This window comes from Macaca thibetana, chromosome 10 (genome assembly GCF_024542745.1).
Source record: "Macaca thibetana thibetana isolate TM-01 chromosome 10, ASM2454274v1, whole genome shotgun sequence".
Taxonomy (NCBI): Eukaryota; Metazoa; Chordata; class Mammalia; order Primates; family Cercopithecidae; genus Macaca; species Macaca thibetana.
This window is the reverse complement of record NC_065587.1, coordinates 24,276,931-24,290,803: the sequence shown is the minus strand read 5'-3', so window position 1 is coordinate 24,290,803 and position 13,873 is coordinate 24,276,931. Positions and strand designations below refer to the sequence as shown.

General features: G+C 46.0%; 1 protein-coding gene across 1 annotated transcript; it reads left to right on the top strand.

Annotated features, from left to right (window-relative positions):
- Nucleotides 1-829: 829 nt before the first annotated feature.
- On the top strand, nucleotides 830-7,894 carry CRYBA4 (crystallin beta A4). Its single transcript, XM_050745975.1, has 4 exons — nucleotides 830-948; nucleotides 3,039-3,180; nucleotides 5,521-5,663; nucleotides 7,565-7,894. Exons 1-4 carry the CDS (start codon nucleotides 830-832, stop codon nucleotides 7,710-7,712), a joined length of 552 nt encoding a protein of 183 aa, XP_050601932.1. The 3' UTR covers nucleotides 7,713-7,894.
- Nucleotides 7,895-13,873: the final 5,979 nt, after the last annotated feature.

Below are 13,873 nucleotides of genomic sequence, written 5' to 3'. Positions count from 1 at the left end.
AGATGGAAAGGACAGGAGAGGGACAGGCCAAAGCCATGCATTGCCCCTAGCCCAGTCACTCCTAGACTCCCCATGTGGATCCTGACCAGGTCTAAGCCAGCCATCTACATAAAGAGGACAGCAGAGGGACAGGGTGGACTATTATGATGTTCTTCTCTTCTGTAGGAAGGGGCCACGATGACCCTGCAATGCACCAAGTCAGCGGGACACTGGAAGGTAGGAAGAGGCATGGGGAGGGCGTGTCCAGGAGGTGTGGGGAGGGTTCAAGTCCCCACGAATCCTAGGAGGAGGGTATTATAAATGCCTATTTCACAGAGGTGCAATCAAGACTCAGAGTCGAGAAGGGACTTGTATGTCACATACAGGGAGGTCGAATGTGAACTTGGGTCTTCTGGTTCCCAAAGTTGACCTGTTACACTCTTTGGCAGAGATTGCAGTCTTTGGGCATGATTTCTTTGACCATCTCTGTGTGTGTGTGTGTTTGTTTTATAAAGCTTTTGGATTTATCATCAGCCTTTAAAAGCCTAGAAGAACCACATAAAAGTCCAGATCTAGGGATCGTATTGAGAAATTGGAAGGTCTGGCTTGCATTCCCACTTGGCAACCATTGGTGGCACTGGGAAGAGGCCACCCATCTACCTGGCACCTGTGCTCTCTAGTGTCTCACAGTCCTCACTGTCCTTGCCTGCCTGGCTCCTGGAGGCATCTGAGTTTGCAATCCCTGCTTTACCTGCCAGATCCTGGGGTGAGCCCCCAACCCCTCACCCTCCATGGGACTCTGATGCGGATCTCCACCTTCTTTTTTTTTTTTTTTTTTTTCCTGGCACAGATGGTGGTGTGGGATGAGGACGGCTTCCAGGGCCGGCGGCACGAATTCACGGCCGAGTGCCCCAGTGTGCTGGAGCTTGGCTTCGAGACTGTGCGATCTTTGAAAGTGCTGAGTGGAGCGTGAGTCTAGGGGGATACTGAGTTGGGGTAGAGGGTGGACAGGAAGGGACCTAGAGATGGGTGCTAGGACTTTTAGCTATTCTAGGTCCTCTTTTCCTAGTGTGCCCTCTTGAAGCGCTGAGGAGTGTGCAGGACTGCCATGTAAGGTTATGCAGGTTGTGCACGGCCCAACAGTGGGAGGGTATCATTTACCCAGACCCTGCCCACTGGATGAGGCAGCTCTGCGGGAGAAGATCCTTAGAATCCAGGGTTGGATCTAAAAATGTCCCTCCTAGCCATAAATTGAAAGCCAACATCACTCACCAAAAGTAGAAGGTAACTATAAAAATGAATATAATGTTTTAATGCTATTAATTTTTAGCTAAACAGTCTTGTTGCTAAGCATGTGGCCCGATCATTTTTTGTAAAAAAAAAAAAAAAAAAAAAACCCAAAAAACCAAAATTAAAAAACAAAAAAGAGAGTGAGAGAGAGAGAGAGAGATTGTGAGATGTAGAGAGGTGTTAAGGACACAATAATAACACACCAAGACTTTCTAGACCAGTGCCATTCAGTAGACCTGTCTGCAATGATGGAGATGTTCTACATCTGCACCGTCCATTTCAGGGCCACTGGCCAGATGTGACCATTAAGGATTTTGAAAGGTAGCCAGCATGACTAGAAAACGGAATGTTTTATTTAATCTTAATTTATTTAAGTTTAAATTTAATTAACTACATGTGGCCAGTAGCTACCATATTAGATAGAAGGTTGTAGAAGGTTGGAAAGCAAGTAGAAAGGAGATATGGCCAGCAGCTACCATATTGGATAGCAGGCTCTAGAAGGTTGGAAAGTAGTTAGAAAGATGTGGCCAGTAGCTACCATATTGGATAGAAGGTTCTAGAAGGCTGGAAAGTAAATAGAAAGGAGATGTGACCAGTAGCTGCCATATTGGAAAAAATTTCTGGAAGGTTGGAAAGTAGACAGAAAGGAGATGTAGCCAGTAGCAACCATATTGGATAGAAGGTTCTAGAAGGTTGGAAAGTAGCTAGGAGATGTGGCCAGTAGTTACCATATTGGATAGAAGGTTCTAGAAGGTTGGAAAGTAGATAGGAGATTTGGAGTCACTTAATCCTATGCCTGTGAGTGCCACCTGAGGTCATCTTGGGTGATTTTTACACATCTCATGCTTTAGTAAATACTCTTTTAGCTTCTGATTTGTGCAGGTGGGGAATGGGGGTCAGATGGGAACAGAGACTTTCTAGGGGTATGTCCAGCAGGCTGACAGACTCAGCCAGTAAGCAGATAATGAGTTCGGATAGATTCAGACAGTTTATTACTTACACAGACAGCAAAGGCAAGGTGCGCACGGTGTCAGCTTCCTGTGTCCCTTGTCCTACGGGATGACACCAAAACAAAGGGGGCCGAATGACAGGCAGCAGGAATGGTGGGAACCCTGTGGCTGAAGAACTGCTTCCATGCTTCAACAATAGCTTGCTATTGTCACCTGTGGGGCGGTGAGGTGGAAAGCCCCACGTCTGAGTGGCCAGACAGGCAGATGAGGAACTGCCTTGTGGAAGCCTCCCACAAGAGAGGGAGGAATATAAGAGATGGCCTTGCAGTAGCTCCTCACAAAACGGCCCGTCTCCTACACCCTGGCAGGATCACAGGGAATTCCACCAAGGTGAGGTCAGTCTGTGATCAGCTTTGACTCTGCGGCCTCTGTGGAAACCAACAGAGGAGCAATGTTGTCAGGGCACCTGTGTGAAGCAGTTTCCCTACCTATGGGACACACAGCAAGTCAGGTCTAGAGCCGGGTCCCTCAACTTCGGCACTACTGATGTTTCTGGCTGGATCATCCTTTGCAGTGGAGGCTGGCCTGTGTATTATGGGATGTTTAGCAGCATCCCTGGCCTCTACCTGATAGATGGCCTTCCAAGCCCCTCTCCTAATCGTGACAACCAAAAATGTCTCCAGGCATTGTCAAGTGTTTCCTGGGGGCACAATCACCCCTGAATGGTTGTGATTGTGACCATTCTAGACCCATCTGCTGGTCTAGAATGCAGGGTGAAGGGGACGCTTACCTCCTGCACGCTCTACCCTCTGTCTGCAGGTGGGTGGGCTTCGAGCATGCTGGATTCCAAGGGCAGCAGTACGTTCTGGAACGGGGCGAATACCCGAGCTGGGATGCCTGGGGTGGCAACACGGCCTACCCCTCTGAGAGGCTCACCTCCTTCCGGCCTGTGGCCTGTGCTGTGAGTTCTACCACTTCTGCGTCCCGGGGAGGCCCGAGCCCCTCACGTGGGCACTTGGGAATCAAATGTCCCAGAGCCGAAATTCTCATGTCACCACTTCAAGCTGTGTGACAAGGGCTGTTAGTCTCTTTCCTCTCTTGGCCTCAGTTTCTTCATCTTGAAATGGGGCAATAGTACCAATGTTGTTGGGAAGAAGAACATATAGCATCTGGCCAGAGCCCACCTTAAACTCTCTGCTCACAGCAGCCCTGGTTTTGACAGGAGCCCCTGCCAGCTTTGTGCCTTTTTTTTTTTTTTTTTTTTTTTTTTTTTTTTTGTGATTCAGGGACCCTGAGAGAAGTTGGGTACCAGGGATGGTAGGGCCCAGTGAGGATGAAGGGTTTCATTTCTTGCTCCTAATTCGATATCAATGCTCCTAATTTTACATTTTATTGCTGTTTTTGGAGTGTGGGTGGAGGTGAGCATTATTATTGCCATCTCACCGATGAAAAAATTGAGGCTCAGAAAGGTATATTTTAGGCCGGGCACAGTGGCTCACACCTACAATCCCAGCACTTTGGGAGGCCCAGGCGGGTGGATCACTTGAGGCCAGGAGTTCAAGATCAGCCTGGCCAACATGGTGAAACCCCATCTCTACTAAAAATACAAAAAAATTAGCTGGGCGTGGTGGTACATGCCCGTAGTCCCAGCTACTCAGGAGGCTGAGGCAAGAGAATGACTTGAACCCAGGAGATGGAGGTTGCAGTGAGCTGAGATCGCACCACTGCACTCCAGCCTGGGCACCAGAGTGAGACTCTGTCTCTCAAAAAAAAAAAAAAAAAAAAAAAAGTATATTTTATTTTTCAACTCTTATTAATTTAAAGTGACATAAGGCACCATATTTACCATCCAAAATTCTGAAGGAAAATCCTGGTATGGTCAGGATTGATTATCCCTTATCTGAAATGCTTGGGACCAGAAGTGTTTTGGATTGTGAATATTTTCCCCAGATTTTGTAATATTTATAATACCTACGGTTGAGCAGCCTGAATCCAAAAACCCAAAATCTGAAATACTCCAGTGAGCATTCTTTGAGTGTCATGTCGTCACTCAAAAAGTTTTAGATTTTAGAGCATTTTGGATTTCGGATGTTTAGGTTAGGAATGTTCAACCTATACATTTATGTCTCTATGTATATACACATCCAGATAAACATCTACATCTATATCTATATATCTATATATCTTATCTATATTGCACACATAATTTTGCCACAAAAATGGAATCATAATGAGTCTAAGGCTTGGAAACTAGCTTTTCTCACTGAGCAAATATATCACAATCATCAGTCTAGGTGATTAAATCTCACTTCCATCATTTTTCATAGCTCCCTAGTATTCCGTTTTGTGCATAAGTCCATTTGTTCATTTACTCTGCAACCAGTCTAGATATTGTGCTAATATGGGGACCCGTGGTGGGCTGCAACAGATACAATCCCTCATTCTCAGCAGTTTCCAACTTCTGAATTCATTTAGTTCTCAAAAGAACCCTGAAAAATGGGTATGGTTAGTTTCATTTTATAGATACAAGAACAGAGGCTCAGAAATCCTGTCTAACCTCAATCAGTTGGTAAGTGGCAGCTGCTTCCTGATAGGAAGGATTTGAGATGATATCTCTACCCTTTTCTCTCTCTCTCTCTCTCTCTCTCTCTCTCTCTCTCTCTCTCTCTGTCTTTCTTTTTGATGGAGTTTTCGCTTTTGTTGTCCAGGCTGGAGTGCAATATCACAATCTTGGCTCACTGCAACTTCTGCCTCCCAGGTTCAAGCGATTCTCCTGCCTCAGTCTCCCAAGTAGCTGAGATTACAGGCATGCGCCACCACGCTTGACTAATTTTCTGTATTTAGTAGAGACAGGGTTTCACCATATTTGTCTGGCTGGTCTTGAACTCCTGACCTCAGGTGATCCGCCCACCTCGGCCTCCCAAAATGCTGGAAATATAGGCGTGAGCCACCGTGCCCGGCCTCTACACCCTTTTTCTTAACCACAGTGTAATACCTCAGCTTACCACTGGATCCCCAATTTCGGACGTAAAGGTTGATTCCTTTTTGTTTGTTTGTTTTTGAAAAAACTGTTAATGATGAACATTCTTGCAGCCTATTTATTCCATGATTATTTTCTTTGTGGAAATTTCTGGAAGGGCAAATGGTAAGGTTTCTGGTACCTGTTGCCTTATTGCCTTTCCAAAAGGTTTGCAAGGAAGGTTGATTTGGGAGACAAGGGCAGGGAGTGTGGAGGCCAGGAGAGGCTCCTGGGTTTCCAACTGGGAGCCTGGTGGTCTGACTGTGTTTCCTGTTCCTGTAGAACCACCGTGACTCGAGGCTGACAATCTTCGAGCAAGAGAACTTCCTGGGCAAGAAAGGAGAGCTGAGCGATGACTATCCTTCCCTCCAGGCCATGGGGTGGGAAGGCAATGAAGTAGGGTCCTTCCACGTCCACTCTGGGGCGTAAGTGTATCCAAGTCTCTGCCTGGCAGGGGAGGGAATATTGGGAAGGGTAGGGGTACCTCCTGTGAAAACTGTGTGCTGGGGACTTTTGTGCCCTGATGCCCACATTCCAGAGGAGAACACTGAGGCACAGAGAGGTATCGGGCAGAATTTGAGGGATTGAAATGCAGATCAAACTGGGTTTAAGCCCAAAAGATATTTATCGGCCCCTGTAATTAGCTTCAAGCGCAACTGGATCCAGGTGCTACAGCAGGTATCTGTCTCCCCTCCACAACCCCCGACCTGTTGCCCTGCCTGCCTGTGTGTGGCTATATTCTTAGACGAGAATGTAAAGAGCTTCATCTTTACATCCGGCCATAGGGAAAGACAGTGTCCGGTCTCAGTGACTCTATTAAAGTTTCCAAGAAAGGTGCTCATTGGTCCAGCTGGGTCCTGTGCTCAACTCTGAACCAATCACCATGTGCACAGGAATGGGGTGTTCTGATTGGCTAGGTTTGGTCACGTGGTCATTGCTAGATTCAGCCTCATTTTCTCAACTTGGCTGAGAGCAGAGCCAACAGGGTCTATGGCCAGGAGAAGGGAGAATGAATGCCCCCGCCATAAAGAAACAGGTGTGGCTCAAGCAACCTGCTCAAAGTCCATCAGCAGGTAGGTAACAATCCAGCTTCAAACTCAGCATTGACTGGTCCTTTCCTTTCCACCCAGGAGGTGGCAGGTGAAGGCTAAGGTGTGAGATTCTTATTTAGGGAGGACATCAGAGCCGCTTTCTGAGGTGCCCCTTGGCTCCTGGTAGGCAGGGGGCAAAGATGGGAGGTAGGGTTTTTCATCTTCCCCCCCCCTTTTTTTTTTTTTTTGCTTTGGTTTTCTCAGGAACCACCAAAGAATCATGTTATTTTAGAGTAAGAAGGACCCCTTGTGATTCTTGAGTTCACTTCCTCTTTTACAGAAAGGGAAATGGAGGCTTAGAAAACCAGACACCAATCCTTGTCCTGAACAGAGTAGAAAGCAATGAATTGGGCCAGACGCAGTGGCTCACGCCTGTAATCCCAGCACTTTGGGAAGCTGAGGTGGGCGGATCACCTGAGGTCAGGAGTTCGAGACCAGCCTGGCCAACATGGTGAAAGCCCGTCTCTACTAAAAATATAAAAAATTAGCCCGGTGGCTATGCCTGTAGTCCCAGTCACTAGGATGAGGCAGAATTACTTGAACCCAGGAGGCAAAGGTTGCAGTGAGCCGAGGTCGCCCCACTGCACTCCAGTGTGGGTAACAGAGTGAGACTGCCTCAAAAAAAGAAAGAAAGAAAGAAAGAAAAAAGAAATCAATGGACTGAAGTGATAGCTTTTTTCTTGGAAGTGCCTCTGGATAAGGAAGGAGGGGGAATGGAGAAAGAACAAGACTTCCCATTCTTTCACTTGTTCTTTTATTCAGCAAATATTTAGGGACCCCCTTCTTCTGTGCTAGACTTTTATAAATTTAGGCAGGTGGAGATAACGATGAACAAAGCATACACGTTCCTACACTCATGAGCTTACCTGCTGGCAGGGGAGGCTGATATTTTACAAATAATTTGAAAACCGTCGAATTACATGAGTGCTACAAAGGTATAATAAGGGACTGTGGCCTGATTTGGGGAACGAGTCAGATTGCCCTCATAATTAAGCTGAGCCATGAAGGACAAATACAACTTGTCTAGGAAAAGACGGGCTGGCATGGTGCTTCTGGCAAAGGGAATGGCACGATCAAAGGCCCTGTGGTAGAGGAGAGAGCATGGCACATTGTGAGCACTGAAGAAAGGCCAGGATGGCTAGAATTGTGTGCGTGTGCATAGATCCCTTTGCCCCTGTGTTGATCATCATGCTGGTGTCTCTGTAGAGTAACCCTCTGCCTTTTCTCTTTTTCAGTTGGGTTTGCTCCCAGTTTCCGGGCTACCGTGGATTTCAGTATGTGCTGGAAAGCGATCACCATTCCGGTGACTACAAGCATTTCCGGGAGTGGGGCTCTCACGCCCAGACCTTCCAGGTGCAGAGCATCCGCAGGATCCAGCAGTGAGCAGGGGCGCGGCACAGAGGAGCGCATGCGTGCTTGTCTGCAATGGAGGCGCTCTGGAGGCTGTGGCCTGCTCGCTCCTTCTGCCTCCCCCTGTAACCCGTGTGAACCCAGCACCCATGTGAACCTGTCCATGCACAGTCAGCACAAAAAACTCAAACGAATAAAAAATAGAAAGTCCGGTATTAGCTGTGCTTTTCAATTTTATTAATCTTTTCGAAGAACCGGTTTTTTAGCCTTGTTTTCTCTATCATTATTCCACTGAGTTTTACTCTTTTTTTTTTTTTTTTTAGACGGAGTCTCGCTGTGTCTCCCAGGCTGGAGTGCAGTGGCGTGATCTCGGCTCACTGCAAGCTCCGCCTCCCGGGTTCACGCCATTCTCCCACCTCAGCCTCCCAAGTAGCTGAGACTACAGGCGCCCGCCACCACGCCCGGCTAGTTTTTTTTTTTTTTGTATTTTTAGTAGAGACGGGGTTTCACCATGTTAGCCAGGATAGTCTCGATCTCCTGACCTCGTGATCCACCCGCCTCGGCCTCCCAAAGTGCTGGGATTACAGGCTTGAGCCACCGCGCCCGGCCGAGTTTTACTCTTTGGTTTCAGTATTTCCTTTCTTTTATTTATTTCAGGCCTACTTTGTTCTTAGTTTTTCTAGCTTTTTTTTAAGGCAGACTTTTGGGTCATTAATTTTAGGCCTCTCTTTCCCCGACCCAGTACAGTCATTTAGCTATAAATTTCCCTCCAAGTATGGCTTTAGCTGCTTCCCATAAATATTAATTTGATGTGTTTTCATTATTGTTCAGTTTGATATTTTCTAGTTTCACTTGTGATTTTTTTTTCTTTTGACCTATAGGTTATTTAAAGGGATGTTATTTAAATTCCAAATACTTTAGGATTTTCTAGGTGTTTTATTGTTATTGGTGTGCTTTTAAAGACCAGTGTGGTTGGAGAACATACTCCGTAAGATTTAAGTCTTCTGAAATGAATTAAGACTTATTTTATGGCCCAGCACATGGTCTTTTTATTTTTATTTTATTTTTTGTTTTTGTTTTTGTTTTTTTTTTAATGAGACAAGGTTTCACTCTGTCACTTAGGCTGGAGTGCAGTGGTGCAATCTTGTCTCACCGCAGCCTCGACCTCCCAGGTTCAAGCAATTCTGCTGCCTCAGCCCCACAAGCACCTGAGATTACAGGTGCGTGCCACCACGCCCTGTAATTTTTGTACTTTTGGTAGAGACAGGGTTTGCCATGTTGCCCAAGCTTGTCTCGAACTCCTGAGCTCAGGACATCTGCCTGCCTCAGCCTCCCAAAGTGCTAGGATTACAGGCCTGAGCCACTGCTCCTGGCCACATGGTCTATCTTTGATGGGCTTGGTAGTACACTTGAAAACTATTTCTATTCTGCAGTTGTTGGGTGCAATGTTCCGTACATGTCAGATCAAATTTGTTAACAGTGTTGATTCAATTTTTCTATATCCTTGCTGATTTTTTTTTTTTTTTTTTGAGACAGGATCTCATTCTGTCGCCCAGGCAGGAGTATAATGACACAATCATAGTTCACCGCAGCTGTTTTTAAAAAATCAATTTTAGTGAATTACATAGAAAGAGCTATTGGTTATTTGGATTTATCTGTTTCTTCCCTTAGTTTTGTCTATTTTTGATTTCTGTTTTTTTTTTTTTCCTTCAGGAATTGTGATGCTCTGTTGTTAGGTGTACATACATTTATGATTGTTATGTCTTCTTGATAAATTGTTCCTAGCTTGTGGTTTTCAAAGCCACTCATGGAGAGAGTCAGTCCTCTCCGTTAGCAAAACTTCTCATACCTTTTTTGTCTCTTCCCAATTCTCTCTCACACACACAGTACCCTGGAGTCTGTCATGTAACACCCTCCATGCTCCAAAGAAAGCCTATAAAACAAAGAAACCCCTGTTCCACGTGCAGACTGAGTGGTAGGATTGGTCTCTTCTCTATCTCTCTTTTCTCCTCCCCTCCTTACTTTCTCCTGGCTCTGCATTTTATAGATTGTCTAAACTTCTCTCATGAGCCCTCTAGCTCTTGTTCCAGGCTCTCTTGGCCCATCTTCCTCTGCCCACAAATGTCCCTGATCAGTCTGATAGGGACAGGAAAGGGTGGGGACCTGAACAGTCTGCTGGAAAAGATAACATTATTTGGCTCAGGAAGGGGAGGGGAATGTTTAGGAACATTTGTGCCTCAGTAAATTTTAACTCCTTGTTGTATCATCCCATTTATTCAACAGATCATTTGCCTGGGATGTACAATGGTAAACATGACACATAAAGTTTTTTTCTCTCACTCAGTTTAATGGGGAATGAATGCAGACAAGTGCAGACCTGTTTGCAAATATTCTGTGACGGGGGTTGTGGGTTGGAAGCATGGGGTTACGGGGCAGATCCTTCTTGTGCCTATCTCTACTCAGACCGCCCCTGAACATCTGACTACTTGCTTGACACCTCGATGTGAATGTCTAATACACATCTCAAACAAAACCAGACCAAACATAACTGAAGTTACACTTTTCAAGTTGTTCGGGCTAAACATCTGGAATGATCCATAACCCTTCTCTTTCTCTCATCCCTCCACATTCTAATCCATTGGCAATTCCAATTCCTACTAGCTCTACTTTTTTTTTTTTTTTTTTTTTTTTTTTTTTTTTTTTTTTTTTTTTTAAACACGGAGTCTTGCTTTGTCCCCAGGCTGGAGTGCAGTGGTGCGATCTCGGCTCACCGCAACCTCTGCCTCCCGGGTTCAAGTTATTCTCCTGCCTCAGCCTCCCAAGCAGCTGGGATTACAGGTGTGTGCACCACACCCAGCTAATTTTTGTGGGGTTTTTTTGTAGAGACAGGGTTTCACCATGTTGGCCAGGCTGGTCTCGAACTCCTGACCTCAGGTGATCTGCCTGCGTCGGCCTCCCAAAGTGCTGGGATTACAGACGTGAGCCACAGCGCCTAGCCACTAGCTCTACTCTTAATATGTACTAGAATCCAACCCACTCATCACCATGCCCACTGCTGCCATCCTGGTCCCAGCCACCCTCTTCTCTCTCCTTCTCACGGTCCCTCTGCTTTCGTCTTTGCCCATGAGTGATCTGCTCTCTGCCCAGCACCCAGAGAGGTCTTGCTAGAAATGTAAGGCAGATCTTGTCACACTCCTGCTTCAAGTCCTCCCGTGCTCCCCATCCCATGCCAAGAAAACAACAACAAAAAACCCCAATATTATTCCCAGTCCTATGAAGCTTGTTACCATCTGCATCTCCCCGCTCTCCCCACAACCTATTTTGATCTCATGTCCCTGTATTGATTATTCTTTAAAGATGCCAGGTGGCTCACATCTGTAATCCCAACATTTTGGGAGGCCAAGGTGGTAGGATCCTTTGAGCCCAGGAGTTCAAGACCAGCCTGGGCAACAGAGTAACATCCCATCTCTACATAAAAAATTTAAAAAATTAGATAGGTGTGGTGGCGTGCACCCGTGGCCCTAGCTACTTGGGAGGCTGAGGTGGGAGGATCACTTAAGCCTGAGGGGTTGAGGCTCTAGTGAGCCATGATGGTGCCACTGCATTCCAGCCTGGGCAATGAGAGACACTGTATCAAAAAAAAAAAAAGCACCCCGAAAGAACAACAGCAACAACAAAAAGCCAGGTGCAGTGGCTCATGCTTATAATCCCAGCACTTTGGGAAGCTGAAGTGGGAGAATCACTTGAGCCCAGGAGTTTGAGACTAACCTGGGCAAAATAGCAAGACCCTGTCTCTGTATTTAAAAAAACAAAGAAGAAGAAGAAGACGGCAAGTGTATGAGTCTGCACCAGTTGCTATAACACAATACCACAGCCTGGGTGACTTAAACCACAGAAATGTTTCTCATAGTTCTTGAGGCTGGAGACCAAGATCGAGGTGTTGGCAAGACTGGTTTCTCCTGAGGACTCTCTCCTTGGCTCTTAGATGACCCCTTTCTCCCTGCATCTTCTTTTATTTTTATTTTTATTATTTTTGAGATAGAGTCTCACTCTGTTGCCCAGGCTGGAGTGCAGTGGTGAGATCATGGCTTATTACAGTCTCCACCTCCCAGATTCAAGAGATTCTCCTGCTTCAACCTCCCGAGTAGCTGGAATTACAGGCATGTGCCACCACGCCTGGCTAATTTTTGTATATTTAGTAGAGACAGGGTTTTGCCAGGTTGGCCAGGTTGATCTCGAACTCCTGACCTCAGGTGATCTGCCTGCCTCAGTCCCCCAAAGTGCTGGGATTACAGGTGTGAGCCACCATACCCAGCCTCTTCCTGTATCTGCATGTGGTCTTGTTGCTATGCACATGCATCCCAGCTGCCTCTTCCTCTTTTTATAAGGACACCAGTCCTGTCGGATTAGGGCCCCACCCTAATGGTCTCATTTAAACTTCATCACCTCTTTCAACACCTTACCTTCAAATACAGTCACATTCCGAGGTACTAGGGGTTGGGACTTCAACACAAGAATTTTAGGGGGACATAGTTCGGTCAAACACTCTCCCATCTGAGCTATTTCAGCTGCTAGATGGGCACACAGTCCAGCCCATAACCCAGGCTCATTCCCATCTGAGGTTTTCAGCTTGTGCTGTTCCCTGTTCCTAGAACACTCTTCCCTCCGCTATTCCCACAAACACTCTCCTGCAGAGTTACATTCATAGACCGTCAGACCTTCTAGATTTGGATCTAGAACAAGGACCCTTCTAGATCACCAAGTCTAGCGTTTCCCAACCTTTTGTCTTTCCTTGTCATCCCCCTAGAGAGTCTTTTTAGACGTTATTTTCCTAATCACCTCCTCCCATGAAGTTTTGTTTTTAGAGACGGGGTCTCATCATGTTGCCCAGGCTGGTCTTGAACTCCTGGGCTCAAGTGATCTTCCCACCCTGGTTTCCCAAAGTGCTGGGATTACAGGTGTGAGCCACCACACCTGACCCCACCCCATGAAGTTTTAGTATCACAAATATAAAGTATGTAATATATGTCTGTACAAACTCTGTGTGTATAATATATACAACATATATATATACGCACACAACATATATATATATTATCTGTGTTTTATACATAAAGAGTAAGATGGTTTTTTTTTCTTCCCAAGATGAATTTTCACCTCTTGGGGGTCCTACTGAAGTACTGGGGGTTGGGGCTTCAACAACATTCTTAACAATATTGAGAATGCATAATTTTATCTCATCTCGTGTGTGTGTGTGTGTGTGTGTGTGTGTGTGTGTGAGAGAGAGAGAGAGAGAGAGAGACAGAGAGAGAGACAGAGTGAAACAGGGTCTCACTCTGTCGCCCAGGCTGGAGTGCAGTGGCACAATCTTGGCTCACTGCAACCTCTGCCTCCCAGGCTCCAGCAATCCTCCCACCTCAGCCTCCCAAGCAGTTGGGACTAAACTACAGGCACATGCCACCACACCCAGGTTTTTTTGTTTTTTGTAGAGACCGGGGTTTGCCATGTTGTCCAGGCTGGTCTCGCACACCTGAGCTCAAGCAATCCGCCTGCTTCACCCTCCCAAAGTATTGGGATTACAGGGATGAGCCACCATACCCGGCCTTCATCCCTTTTTAACATATAGGGAAATGGAAACCCAGTGTGAGGACTTGATCAAGGCCATACAGGAAGTTAAATGTAAAGCCAGGATTCAGACACAGCCTTGTTCATTCGTTCAGTCATTCATTAAACATGTATCAAACGTCTGCTGTGTACCAAACACTGTTACAGGTTCCAGGATCTAATAGGGAACAAAGATAAAATCCCTTGCCTTGGGGAATTTATATAATCACCTGGGGGTACAGATATTTCCCCTATACCTCCATGGCTACTCAGTCAGGATTTTTCAGACTGTTACACAGATGTTGTAACATTGTTCTTTGGAAAAAAAAAATCATGTGCATTAGTTTTGGGTATTGTTGGTGTCCACACTGCAGGACTTCTCAGCACCTACAATAGTTTAACATGTATTGTGAATCTCTGGAAAGGAGAATAGAATATTCAGAGTTTTCCAATTTATTTGACCATGGAAGAATTATGACCTTTTTATTTCTCTTTTGTGGAGCACCTTGCATTATGAGTGGTCTGTGGAACGTAAGGTAGGAAATGCTAGAGTTAGCTGCGATAGCCACTCACAGCCTAGTATGAATTAG

Excerpts from the sequence above, each read along its gene's own strand:
- CRYBA4 (XM_050745975.1), top strand. The coding sequence starts at position 830 with ATGGTGGTGTGGGATGAGGACGGCTTCCAGGGCCGGCGGCACGAATTC. Across the intron at positions 3,181-5,520 it reads TCCGGCCTGTGGCCTGTGCT|AACCACCGTGACTCGAGGCT; the intron begins GTGAGTTCTACC and ends CTGTTCCTGTAG. Across the intron at positions 5,664-7,564 it reads TTCCACGTCCACTCTGGGGC|TTGGGTTTGCTCCCAGTTTC; the intron begins GTAAGTGTATCC and ends TCTCTTTTTCAG.